We start from the raw sequence: 13480 nt of genomic DNA, 5'->3' as shown, positions 1-13480 counted from the left end.
ACAATTATAGTGTGTTTATTTGTATCAAAGAAATTGAAACCATAGTTACGCGAAGAAATATGTAATGCAATGGAAATAAGTGTTTATATACTCTCTTATAGAAAATTACGATAAATTTTCAAAAATTCAGTCGAGCAAATTTTTTACAAGTTTTATTAGAAATTACGAATGGGTCATTTTGACCCATTTTCTGGTTTGGTAGTTCCAGTGTTAATGTACAGTAGAACCTCCGTTATCCTCGTTTATAGAGAGATAAAATTATTATTCATAAATCACACAAATTTCTTTACTTATGTAACTGCTTGGAATTAAACTTAATTCTCTGCCTTTGGCTACCCCACGCAGTCCATTTTTATAATAGCATGCTTCGAAGATGAAGAGGTTTTTAAACACAGCGACCATAGGTTTCCCAATACGTTCTTGCCAATCTCATGGTACTTTCCAATTTATGAATTATTACTCCTAAAAATTGAAATCAAATATTCCTTTATTCTTCAGTCTTTCTAAAAATTGTTATTGGAAATAGATGGTGGAATAAAAAAGACAATTGGGACGATATAACTTTTAACTAAGCTTTATTAAAACACTTGGAAGGTACCTCTGCACGGTTTGAAAGAAACACACAGAATGAAAAGGTGAAAAATTCGTCCCGTACCCTCAGACTCAATTGATCCTATACTTTGTCTAAACGAGCCAAGAAAAAGACACAGTTGCACCCTCTTGACTTGTATCTCGAAACGCGAAACGCAACTTACGATTGTAAAATAAATAAATAAAAAAATAAATATAAAAAAAACCAACAATTGTAAAATAATCGTTGCTTGTTACATTTTTCAAATCTTCAAGCTGCTCGTGTTTCTGTTATTTCGAGGCGGTGTAACCCTTTGATCGTAACTTTCGTCGACGCTACGAAGCTCGTCTCACTGTTTCATCGCTATCTTTTACAGGCAGTCCTCCCGGAATGCAGAGTAAATAATTTCACGACGGACTGGAACTCCGGCGTGTACCTGAGCGCGTTGCTCGATTATTGCCAGCCTGGTCTGTTCACCCACTGGCGCCAGCTCGATCCCAACGATAGGTAAATCGAAAAATCGACGCGTCGTATATATCCAGCGACTGCACGAATCCGTACTCTTACGTTCGCAGCGTGTACAATTGCCGCAAAGCGATGGAGATCTCGAAGCGCGAATTCGACATACCCGTGGTATTGGAACCAGAGTACCTTGCGTCGCCATATTTGGACGAACTATCGGGAATGACCTACTTGTCGTACTTCATGAAGGAAGGTTCGCCGGGTTTCCATGCCACGCTACGATGGGTCAACTCTCAGTTATCTCACCACTCTGTGCAGAATTTCACGGTGAGTGGTGACCTTTGGGTTGCGTCGGGACGATAGTACCACGGACATTTTTCTCAGATGGAATCGATTCTTGCAGACCGATTGGAACGACGGCACAGTGCTGTGCAGCATCGTGAGGAATTTGGGTGGACCAGCCCCATCGTGCGACAAAATCAACGCAGATCCGTCCGCTTGGGAGCACAACATACAGATGGGTAAATAGAAACATCGTGATACGTTTCGAGAATAACGAGTTATTTATATGAGTTTGTCGCCGGGTGATGTAACGCCATCGTATTTTTCCCCGAAGGTATCGACGGCGGCAAGAAACTAGGCGTGGAGCCTATACTCAAGGCGAAAGACATGGCGGATCAGAACGTCGAACATTTGGGCGTGATGGCGTACGCGGCGTACTTTCAGTGGGTGAAGCCTCGCCCTCAAGCTAGCAAACAAATTGTTGTCCACATCGACAGCACTTCCGCCAGAGTGCAGCAACCGGTTAGTACGAATAATTGCGGCTGAAAAATGTGTACATCGGTTCCCTGAATTATTTCGACAGAGCCGTTGCTCAACTAGCGTCGCGGGTTCTTAACGGAACGTAAGAAGACAATAGAAAACAGGGTACGGATTGTAATTAGCAGTTAAGAGCGAAATGCTCGTCCATAGGTACGAATATCCCACGTTGGATAGTCCGTGGCGCATTTTCATTGAATGTTTTCGAACGAAATGAGGAGCCTTGTTGAAAATTATTTATAATGTATACAGGAGGTTCGGCTACCCCTTGGAAAATTTTAATGGGGGATTCTGGAGGTCAAAATAAGACGAAAATGAGGAATATCAATTTGTTGATGGAGGCTTCGTTAAAAAGTTATTGACAATTAAATTAAAGAATTTCGAATCGTTCTGGAAAAATTATTTTTGGTTGCGGGGGTCAATTACAAGCATTATTGGTCAATAGACAAACCCTCGAAATCCTATCCACTTTCGAGAAAAAAAATCGAGAAGATGTGAAATTTTTCGACGGGGGAAAAAAATTTCAAATCGTTTTGAAAAAATTCTTTTCGGTTCCGTGGGTCTATTATAATCATTTTTGGTCATTACACAAACCCTCGAAATCCTTCACACTTTCGAGAAAAAAATTCCTGATCGAAAATCTAACGTGAGCCCGGAAATGCACCCCCGAAATTTCATGCGAATCTTTAAAATGTCATAACTTCTGAACGGATTGGGGGATTTTAATGATTCAAAGGGCAAACAACGCGTATTTTGGCGAAGGATATGTAGAAATTCTAAAAATATTCGGAAAGTTGTTCCTTGACTCCGCAAAATGAGAAAAACCACATAAAAATGGGCCAATCTTCAAACAGCCATAACTCCTACAATAGTGAATATATTTCATTGAAATTTTGGGGGGACCTAGAGTTCATGGATACCTTCAAAAAAGTATTAAACAACTTTTCTGTACAGCGCCAATCAAATTTATTAAAAATGAAAAACGAAGTTTTAAGGAAAATTGACCAGGGGGTAGTGCTGAAATTTTTCGGCGAAAAAAAAAAATTCGAATCGTTCTGGAAAAAATATTTTCAGTTGCAGGAGTCAATTACAAGTATTATTGGTCAATAGACATACCCTCGAAATCCTACACATTTTCGAGAAAAAAATTCGAAAAGATATGAAATTCCTCGACAAAATTAAAAAATTTCAAATCGTTCTAAAAAAATTATTTTCGGCTGCGGGGGTCAATTACAAGCATTATTGGCCAATAGACATACCCTCGAATTCCTATCCACTTTCGAGAAAAAAATTCGTATATGTGGTGAGAGTTTCGGCGAAAAAAAAATTTTCAAATCGACCTAAAAAAATTATTTTCAGTCGCAGGGCTCCATTATAATCATTTTTGGTGAATAGACATACCCCAGAAATCCCACCCACTTTCTAGAAAAAAATTCGAGAAGCTGTAAAAATTTTCGACGGAAAAAAAAATTTCAAATCGTTCTGGAAAAATTATTTTCAATTGCGGGGGTCAATTACAATAATTTTTGGTGAATAGACACACCCCCGAAATCCTGCGCATTTTCGAGAAAAAAATTCAGTACTGGCGGAACTTTAAACGTTAATAACTTTTTAACGAAGCCTCCATCAATAAATTGATATTCCTCATTTTCGTCTTATTTTGGCCTCTAGAATATCCCATTACAATTTTTCCCAAGGGTTGTATAATTTAAACGTGTAAAACATTTCAAGGAACTATCCAATATTATGAAATAACGTTCAATTGTCCCTTATTTGTGTTTGTAGGCGCATTTCAAGTTAGAAATGCTTACCAAAGAAGTAAACACGAGGGAAGTACGCGGCGAAGTCGTAAGTCCCAGCGGACGAACCGAATGCAGGCTTACCTGGAACGGTGTTCACGGTAAAGGAACCTTCATACCTACGGAAGTTGGAATGCACAAGGTTCGTTTCTATCATTCTCAACTCATTCTATATTCATACTCCCTTAAACAACATACACGTAACTAATTTCCTCTGTATTTCAGTTAATGGTGTACAACGACGGAGAACTGGTAGATGGATGCCCCTACTATTTTCGAGTTTTACCTCCCCTGACCAAAATCAAATCGCCCGGTATGGATCCGTGCGCTATAGGATCCATCGTTGAGGTTCTAGTCAACAGTTACGGTAAATACAGCTCTGAACGATTGTTACTCTTCACCGCGTACGGTGCAACAACTATAAAAAATTCACTTTTTAGGAACTAGTCATGATGGCATTGATGTCACTGCATGGTCCCCGACCGGAAGATCTCTGTCGTGCCCTGTCAAAGAGAACGATGGTGTACACACCGCGACCTTTCAACCCGACGAGACAGGAGAATGGAGCATCGCGATAACTCATAAGGGGAACCATATACAAGGCGGACCATTCACATGCTTCGTATTCGACCCTAATGGAATAAAGGTAAACACTTCTAATTACAATTTATACTATTACTTCCCTGTTTAGATTGGAAACTTTCTCGCAAATAAATAAATCGAACGACGTTGTATGCAGTTATTGGACACGGATGGCGCTATGCCCGGGCAACCGTTTTCATTCATCGTCGACGCGACAGGAACTGGAGGCCTCGGCGACGTAATAATAGACTTGGTCCACGACAAGCAGTCTGTACTTTTCCGAATGGAGGATTTCGGACACATGCAATATCGGGTCTCGTTCGTTCCTACCGACGCTGGAAAGTACAGAGTGTACGTGTACTTCAATGGCTCCGACGTTCGAGGCTCCCCGTTCTCCATTCGCGTGGGAACACAGAAAGGATCGAGAAGATCGAGGGAATCGACGTCCAGCCTCGAGAGGTCCAAATTATCTTCCCTGGAGAGACGAATGAACGGCTTGAACGTATCGATCGGCGCTGATCGATCCAGCCCTGTTCAGAAGGTCTATTCCTCGTCCACTTACAAATCGTCCTCGAGCCCGACTCAACACGCTCGCGATTACTCGCCCGTGCACCAGAGCACCTCGACTTACAAGACATCGAACAATTATTCGGTGGAGAACTCCAGCTCGACGTACCACGCGTCAACCTCGTTCAATCGTACCCTATCACCGAATCACAGTCACAGTCCAGTCTCGCGGAACGTTCACAGTCCGTCCACGATCAAGGAAACGAAGGAGATCTATTCGAGCACCGCGTACAATCAGTCGAGGTCGCCGACCGTGCAAAGTCCAAGCCTCGTGAAAGAGTCGAAAGATATTTACACGACCAGTACGATCAACACGTCGCGTTCACCGAATCCGAGCCCTACTGCTCATGGTTCGAGATACTCCCCGATTATTAAAGAGTCCAGAGACATCTACAATTCTGGGTCGTTGAAGAGATCTCGATCACCGAATCGTAGTCCTATGACGTTCCGTAGTCCTACGCAAAGCCCTGTGAATCGAAGCTTCAGCCCGAGGAACAGCGACAACAGAAGAGGTTCCGTGGACAATGGAGCGGTGGACACCAGCAGCAACGTGAGAGTTTCGTCAATGGTCGGTGGTACCTCCCGACGAGACTCTTGGGACGCCATAGAGAAGACTAAATCCTTACTATCTTATGGCAGTTTGGAGTCTCTTGCTAACTTGACCAATAATTCACCCACTGCTGAAAACACTAGTAACCAAAGTTATTTAAATAACAATTACAAGAATGGTCACAGCTACAATTCAAGGAACACGTCCCAGACGCAAAGCAGCTCATCCAACTTTGTGTCCACGCAGAGGGTTTCTAGCTCTGATTACGGTGCATCCCAGAAATACAACAGCGACAATCATAATGCTCGTACGCAGACACACGGCATTCTTAAGAATAAAAATAACAATTATTACAAAAGCATGGACACCACCGACGGGGTGCACGATCGGTATCTTAATAATGGGGTTTCTGTTTACTCGTCGACGCAAGACAAGAATCACGGGCTCGTGACCGGAAGTGCGCTTGAAATGTTACCGATTCACAGGCCGACTACCTTCGCTATAGATCCAAACATAGATTCGAGCAAAGTTACCGTCAGTGTTTCTGGTGAGTTTCCTTGTTGTGCGAGGACAGTGTTTCTCAAACTGTAATTCCATTGGAAAGAAAGAACCAAGTAATAAATAATTATTTCCAAAAATAATAATTCTCACCTCACTAATATATATATATATTTTATTAGTAATTATAATTTTACTCTAGATACGATCTTTTGCTAAAAATTTTCTTTTATTGAGGGGTTTGTAAGAACGTGGAGTTTGAGAAACACTGTACGAGGATGTTTCAGAAAATATTACGCGTTTTGATCACTCCGCTTCCTAATTATTTTTAGACCATTTATCAAAATGAAATATACGTAATGATGCATCGTTGGAGTACTCTCTTTGTGCAGATTGCGAAACTATGTGCATTTATTTGTGATTTTATCCTGCGTTTGGTTTCTTTTAGAATGATTTGTGGAAAAGATCAAAGTCCTGATACTGTTGCTCCATTATTGAACACAAAGTTACTGGTCTGCAATTAAAACTGTAATTCGACCAGTTTGGACTTTGCTCGACTATCACCTTTTACTAGAAATGGCGTACTTTTTTGGTCAAGAAGTGATTCAATAATTTATTAATAGTTTATTACTGTTCCACTATTTTAATTATTTTGAAATGTGCAATATTTTCTGAGACTATATAAGAGTTTCCTGATTAAAAAAAGAAAAATATATTTTAGGTCCAAATGGAAAGCTAATTCCCGTTCAAAAATCGACCCTTCGAGGTCTAACGTACACGATAACCGCTGAAGAAGTTGGTGAACACATAATACAAATTTTAGTGAATGGCCAGCACGTTCAAGGGTCTCCATTCAGGTTTGTAAACTCTTTACGAACTCTTTACGATTCGAAATTTAACTTACATAATGTCTTCCAGATCGCAGGCGTACAATGCTCGATCGATCCAAATTGGGAACATTCCGAATGGCGTTGTAAATCAACCAGTAGAATTTGAAAGTGCGTATCGTAAATAAAACTTGATTGCAAAGTGGAGTACGTTTGCAGCAAATTTGTATCGTTGCACTGTGCAATGTTTGACTGTGTTTCCAGTCGATGGATCTAGAGCTGGATCCGGGAATCTCGAGATCCTCGTAAACGGCGGCCACGTGACGAGTTTTGTCAGAGCGTTGGGCAGCCAAAGATTTCTGGCATCATTTGTGCCCCACGAAGCTGTTGTACACCTCGTGGAGATGACATTCAATGGCGAAGTTGTCCCCGGTGAGTCATTTCTCACATTGCTATTCTTTACTTGACATAAAGTATAGTAAAAGGACTGATATTTCATTGTATTAACCGGGGACCATTTTCTAAGATACAGAAATTAAGTCTAGATGACATTCAATGGCGAAGTTGTCCCCGGTGAGTCATTTCTCACATTGCTATTCTTTACTTAATATAAAATATAGTTAAAGTACTGATATTTCATTGTATTAACCGGGGACCATTTTCTAAGATACAGAAATTAAGTCTAGATGACATTCAATGGCGAAGTAGCCCCGATGAGTCATTTCTCACATTGCTATATACTTAATTAATATAAAATTATAATAAAAGGACTGATATTTCATTGTATTAACCGGGGACCATTTTCTAAGATACAGAAATTAAGTCTAGATGACATTCAATGGCGAAGTAGTCCCCGGTGAGTCATTTCTCACATTGCTATTTACTTAATTATCATAAAATATAATAAAAGGACTGATATTACATTGTATTAACCGGGGACCATTTTCTAAGACACAGAAATTAAGTCTAGATGACATTCAATGGCGAAGTAGTCCCCGGTGAGTCATTTCTCACATTGCAATTCTTTACTTAACATAAAGTATAGTAAAAGGACTGATATTTAATTGTATTAACCGGGGACCATTTTCTAAGATACAGAAATTAAATCTACGAAGATTTGAACTGTAACGAAGATATCCATCGACGAATTTAAGATGAATTTTTCTACTAGTTTAACAAAGAATAGAAGATTTATTTATGACTGAATAATTATTGTTTTGTTTATTAATTTAATTTCTGTAACTTTGGTTGTAAACAATTTCCAAGTACCGTTCGTACTTCAATAACACTTCCACGTTTAAGAACAATGGATTAGAGAGAATATAGGGTGTTCCGGAGTGTTGACACAATAACGATTTCCCATACGGTCGGGAATCGAGCATTGTGTGTGCACGCGTGCAAATTCTTTCGCGGACGCGAGCATTCCGGCGGCATCGCCGTTAAGAAAGTAAAGAATTTGTCCTGAAAATCTCGATTGCGACACAATGCGTACGAGAATTTTAAAATGTCTGCACCACGGAAGGAGATCGAACGAAAACGTTGTATCTCCTCGTGCAACATTAATTATAATCAGCGTTTATGCTCGTCGAGCGACTTTCCTTTCAACCTGTCGCAGCAGATTGTTATTAACTGCGAAAGAAATTTCCTGGTGAAAGTTATGCACTTGTTCCATGCAGCTTCGTAAGTAAAATGACTGGTTAATGGTATCCTCTTAAAAAACACTCGTTTATTTTACGGAACAGGAATTCGAAAACTCCAACGTTGAAAAGAACAGGATGCAAATGTTATATAATTTTTCTGTTACTAATTTTTTGGTGTTGTTATTATTATTTTGAATACTTTAGAATTTTAGGCTCGAATTTTTGGGCTGGTTTATAATTTTGTTGGAAAATTCTATTCGGTTCGTTTATGCATATTTCTGACATTTTCGCCGTGTACAAGCACACTCGTACGTCTTCAGAGTCAACAGGTCATTGGTCAGGTCGTTGACTTGCGATTTCACGCATCCACGCGATGTTCCACTGACACATATACGACGTCATCGTTTTCTTTACCTTCCTGAATTTTTTCCTTTCGTTTACCTATCGAAGCACAATGCACGCTGTGCCATTTAAGCAATACCATTAACCCATTGCGGATGGGTGTCAGGATATACCGAACAACATACTTTTACCGCTTCGTACGTGCGTCGGGAAAATCTCAACAATGTCGTCGCCGCGAAACAAGAATTTATTACCCTAACCATTCATCGAATTAATAATATTTAGGCCTGTCTAACATCTGTACGCGAGGCATTGTATATTTTTGCATTGTAATATCATTCGTCGTGTTTCAAAAAAGTGTTTAAAAAATTAGGGGGCCATTTTACCTTTCTTTGTGATTTTTTTCTGCGGGCTATTAAAGAGCAATTAATTCTGGATTTTGTAGGTATATTTGTTATATATTTAACTGTATTTACGAATTTTTTCAACGCATAATATTTATTGATTATGCTGTTTTTATTGATCAACAAACAACAGTTATCCGAAATCCAAAAATCAACGATATTTTTAATATAAATGAGTGTGGTTATAGCATAAAGTAGGATCTTAAAAAAAAAAAACAAAAAATGACAAATTGAGAGCTATTTTACGAAAAAATACTGAATATTTTCGTATATTCGGCTGCTTTTTTGCTAATAAAATATAACTTCGTTAGTTTTTCAAATTTCAATTTAATAGTTGGTAGACATATTTTCGAGACTCCATACTAAAAGACAATGCAAAAAAAATTCGATTTTTTAAATCCTACAAAGTAGAAAGGCCTTTTAATTAAGGGGCCATTCTACCTCGTAGGCACGAAAAATACGTGTTTCTTTATGATTTTTTTTTTGTGGGCTATCAAAGAGCTATTAATTCCAGGTTTTGTAGATACATTTATCATATATTTAGCTATATTTACGAATTTTTGCAACGCATAATATCTATTGATTACGCTGTTTTTGTTGATCAACGAACAACAGTTTTTATGAATGGTTGTGTATGTGATACCTCGCAAACAAGTTATCCGAAATCCAAAAACCAACGATATTCTTAATACAGATGAGCGTGGTTATAGCATGAACTAGGATCTTTTCAAAAAAACAAAAAATAGCAAAATGGTAGCTATTTCACGATAAAATATTGAATATTTTCATATATTCGGCTGCTTTTTTGTTAATAAAAGAAAAAGTACTGCATATATCGCAACTATCCTAGTTCATGCTATAGGGAGATCAGTTCTAAAAATACTATATAAATTTCATGTTGATATTTTTAATAGTTTTTTCGTTAAAAATGTAGTTTCCAGAAAAACAGCTTTAAAGTTTTAGGTCCAGTTATACCTGCGCGTGGTACATTTCAGCAGGCTATAACTTCGTTAGTTTTTCAAATTTCAATTTAATACTTGGTAGACATATTGTCGAGACTCCATACTAAAAGACAATGCAAAAAAAAATCCAATCTTTTTAACCCCACAAAGGAGAGAAGCAACTCAAGTTTTACGCCCAGTTATACATATATCCCTACGCGTGGTACATTTCAGCAGGCTATAACTTCGTTAGTTTTTCAAATTTCAATTTGATATTTGGTAGACATATTTTCGAGACTATATACTAAAAGACAATGCAAAAAAAAATCCAATTTTTTAAATCCTACAAAGTAGAAAGGGCCCCTTAAGTTTTCAAAGCTGAGCTCCGTCTAACAAATAATTTTTCAATTTCGAAATAGTTTCACTTCTAAGTTATCGACAACATTAAGCGTATCAACCGTGGCTGAAATTCAGTGACGATCGTTACGAGACGTCAGCACGTGCAGTTACGTGGATTACGTTTACATTAACGTGGGCTGGGGACCGACTATCCTCATTCGCGACCAAATACGTCTAGCGAGCATACTTCGTTACCGTGGCCACACCTACGGTTCCCTATGATACTCCTTTTCGGTTGGTAATGCACGAACTTGGGCCGTTAAATGCCGCTGGACGAAGAGAAGCATCGAACCGTGACACAGTTCGATACTCGAGACAATTGAAATCGCAAGAGTTCAATTTTCCAAACAGCGAACGAGAGAAAAATTGTCAGCCATCCTGGAAAGTTGAGCATTTTGTAGTTTCACGAGTGTCAACGAACTTGTACGCGCCGAGTTTCTACGTACCGACCTTGAGCGTCGTTGGTGGCTCACATTAAAACAGAGACTACGTATATTTCCTCGCGAGAGGCCGTAACGGAGTTAGGAACGCTTTGATACGCTAATACTGGCAGTGATTCGTAGCTGGAATGGGGCACCGACGAACGTCTCCGCGGTATTGTAGGCCACGTGCGAACGCGTGGTCAGGATTGCAGAATGCACTTCTCTACATGGCATCTAAATAATATTCCTTGTCCGTGGGCAGTGGCGTAGCGTGGATAGTTTTACTTTCGCCCTGGGATCAGTTGCTCTTCGCGAATAATGCAATCAAGATCGCTCGATTCGAACAATAATTGTAAGATCGCTTCAGCGTCTGCGCAGAACTAAGTTCTACGTCTCGCGACAGAAATTCCACGCTAGTCGCTGATTGCTAAAAAAAAATACAGTTTACTCCGTTTTACGTGCGAGTACGTTTCTTGTCGACAAAGTGTTGAGCAACCAAGATTTCCTATTCCTCGCGTACGTATCGTAACAGCGATCCGTATAATTGCAATCCCGTTTTTGTGCGGTCGTATGCAAGATCGAGCACGCATCGGACCGTTATTATTTATCGAGGAGGAAATGTTTGCGGTTGTTTGGTTCCCGGTGCCACCCCGTAGAACAACACACACCGGGCTCAGCGACACGTGGAAATTCCACGGTGGAACGCGTTCTTACGCGTTCCTTACGCGTTATCGTCAATTTCTCTGTTCCGTTTCGGCTCGTTCCTTTTTCTCCGGACTGTCTTCGTATCGTACGGAATCTCCGGAGCTAATCTAATTTATTTGTATAAATTATTCATAATTCACAGCGACCTGTGTAACATTTCAACGGATAGTCTTAGCGCTAAAAATACAGGTAGAATATTTTATCTCGGCGTGACGTTATTTGCATGGCATCGGCAAATGACACGATTTCTTGTCGCCTGGAAACGTGTTTGCAGCGTTGCAAAATTTAAGCCAACCTTGCCAGCTAATCGCCTTGCCTTTTGGGTAATTAACGCTAGATTTACGGGTATTAATCGCACGTATATTTATCGATACCTTTCGTGTTGACGATTACCTCAAAATTCGATTTTTCTTTCAATTAGAATATATGTATTCTTGCCATTGCATCGATCGAATTCAACAGAAGTTGTTAAAAAATAATATTTACGCGTTCTGCAATTTTAAATATGGAATCAGTTAATCGAGTACAATTTTTACACGTTTCCTGCGCTGGAACGTTCTATCTAGGTTTCATTGCAAAGTTTTGCGTTAAGAAACAATGGCTAGATTTTAAAAATTTAGTTAAGAAAGGCACAGATGATAAATGGAAATCGTTAAGGAGGGCAGTGTTACGCCCAAGTTACCTCGAATGGATCACCATCGATAGTAATGCGAAATACGTCGATGAAATCATCACGATGATAACGAGGATCGTTTGAATATTAATAAACTGTACGCGTGTGGATGCTACACGGTCGAGGCTCACACGAGTAAACATTCTGCTGAACCACGATGGGCAAATCACCGTGACCGCTCGATAAGAATACACATTAGCTATGAAAGTTCCGATTATGTGCTAATTAGACGGGCGGGGAATTAAACGCATCTGCTCGCAAGGTAAAAATCACGCGTCCCGTGTTTACGTAACGCGGCTGGGTTTCGGTGACTTCAACGCCTCGCGCCTGCAACAGCGATGTTGATCTGCCTGGCGCGATGGAAATACGCACGGAAATAACGTTACGAACCAATCTGAATAACAGATAACTCTCCGTACGACAAACGGGTCGAATTCGCGCGGATAAAAATTTCGAATAATGAATAAAACATAAATAATTTTTGCGTTCGTTGCTCGTGGAAGAAAAATTACTGTTTCGATTATAAAATTAAGTGTCTCACGTAGCTGATTGTCTCTCTATATTTTAAATTTTACGAGAACATCATTATTCATTGCCTCTGTCTGATAAATAATTTTGCGTTCGTGGAATAAAAATTACTAAAAATTATTTAGTAAAACAAAAATTCAACGAAGAAGAGGATTCAACATAAGCTACAAAATTCACTAATTATCCTACGAGAAATAGACTCATGTAAAAAAGTTTTAAACTTATTAAAAGACATTAAAGTATACCAATTGCTCTAAATATGATCAGCTCCACTAAAACGCTAAAAAAAAAAAACAAAAAAAATTACAGTTTTAATTATAAAATTAAATATCTAACGTAGCTGATTCTCTTTCTATATTTTAAATTTCCATGAAAATATCTAAAAAAAAAATTATTCATTATTCGAGTAAAATGTTTGCTTGCCTCTGATAAATAATTTTGAGTTCGTTGCTCGTGGAATAAAAATTACAGTTTCAATTACAAAATTAAATATCTTACGTAGCTGATTCTCTTTCTATATTTTAAATTTCCATGAGAACATTTAAAAAAAAATTGTGCATTATTCGAGTAAAATGTTTGCTTGACTCTGATAAATAATTTTGCGTTCATGGAATAAAAATTACAGTTTCGATTATAAAATTAAATATCTTATGTAGCTGATTTTTTTTATATTTTAAATTTCCATGAAAATATCTAAAAAAAAATTATGCATTATTCGAGCAAAATGTTTGCTTGTGTCTGTCTGATAATT

The 13480-nt window shown here is 38.8% G+C and overlaps 1 protein-coding gene across 4 annotated transcripts in view; it reads left to right on the top strand.

Annotated features, from left to right (window-relative positions):
• Positions 1-13480, top strand: part of LOC122398449 (filamin-A) — a 36300-nt gene that overhangs the window by 10543 nt on the left and 12277 nt on the right. For 3 of the 4 annotated variants that reach the window (XM_043398313.1, XM_043398296.1, XM_043398303.1), the window contains exons 4-14: positions 948-1078; positions 1147-1360; positions 1437-1554; positions 1650-1837; positions 3638-3793; positions 3877-4018; positions 4092-4297; positions 4391-5897; positions 6570-6705; positions 6767-6846; positions 6940-7107. In XM_043398313.1, coding sequence (XP_043254248.1) covers positions 948-1078; positions 1147-1360; positions 1437-1554; positions 1650-1837; positions 3638-3793; positions 3877-4018; positions 4092-4297; positions 4391-5897; positions 6570-6705; positions 6767-6846; positions 6940-7107 — 3046 coding nt within the window. Of the gene's footprint in view, positions 1-947; positions 1079-1146; positions 1361-1417; positions 1555-1649; positions 1838-3637; positions 3794-3876; positions 4019-4091; positions 4298-4390; positions 5898-6569; positions 6706-6766; positions 6847-6939; positions 7108-13480 lie in introns of those variants that run through there. The other variant, XM_043398320.1, reaches the window with a different exon arrangement.

Source organism: Colletes gigas, unplaced genomic scaffold, assembly GCF_013123115.1.
Source record: "Colletes gigas isolate AHSC1104 unplaced genomic scaffold, ASM1312311v1 Colletes_gigas_Sc00002, whole genome shotgun sequence".
NCBI lineage: Eukaryota > Metazoa > Arthropoda > Insecta > Hymenoptera > Colletidae > Colletes > Colletes gigas.
The sequence above is the reverse complement of the archived record's forward strand: the minus strand, read 5'-3'. Positions and strand labels throughout refer to the sequence as shown.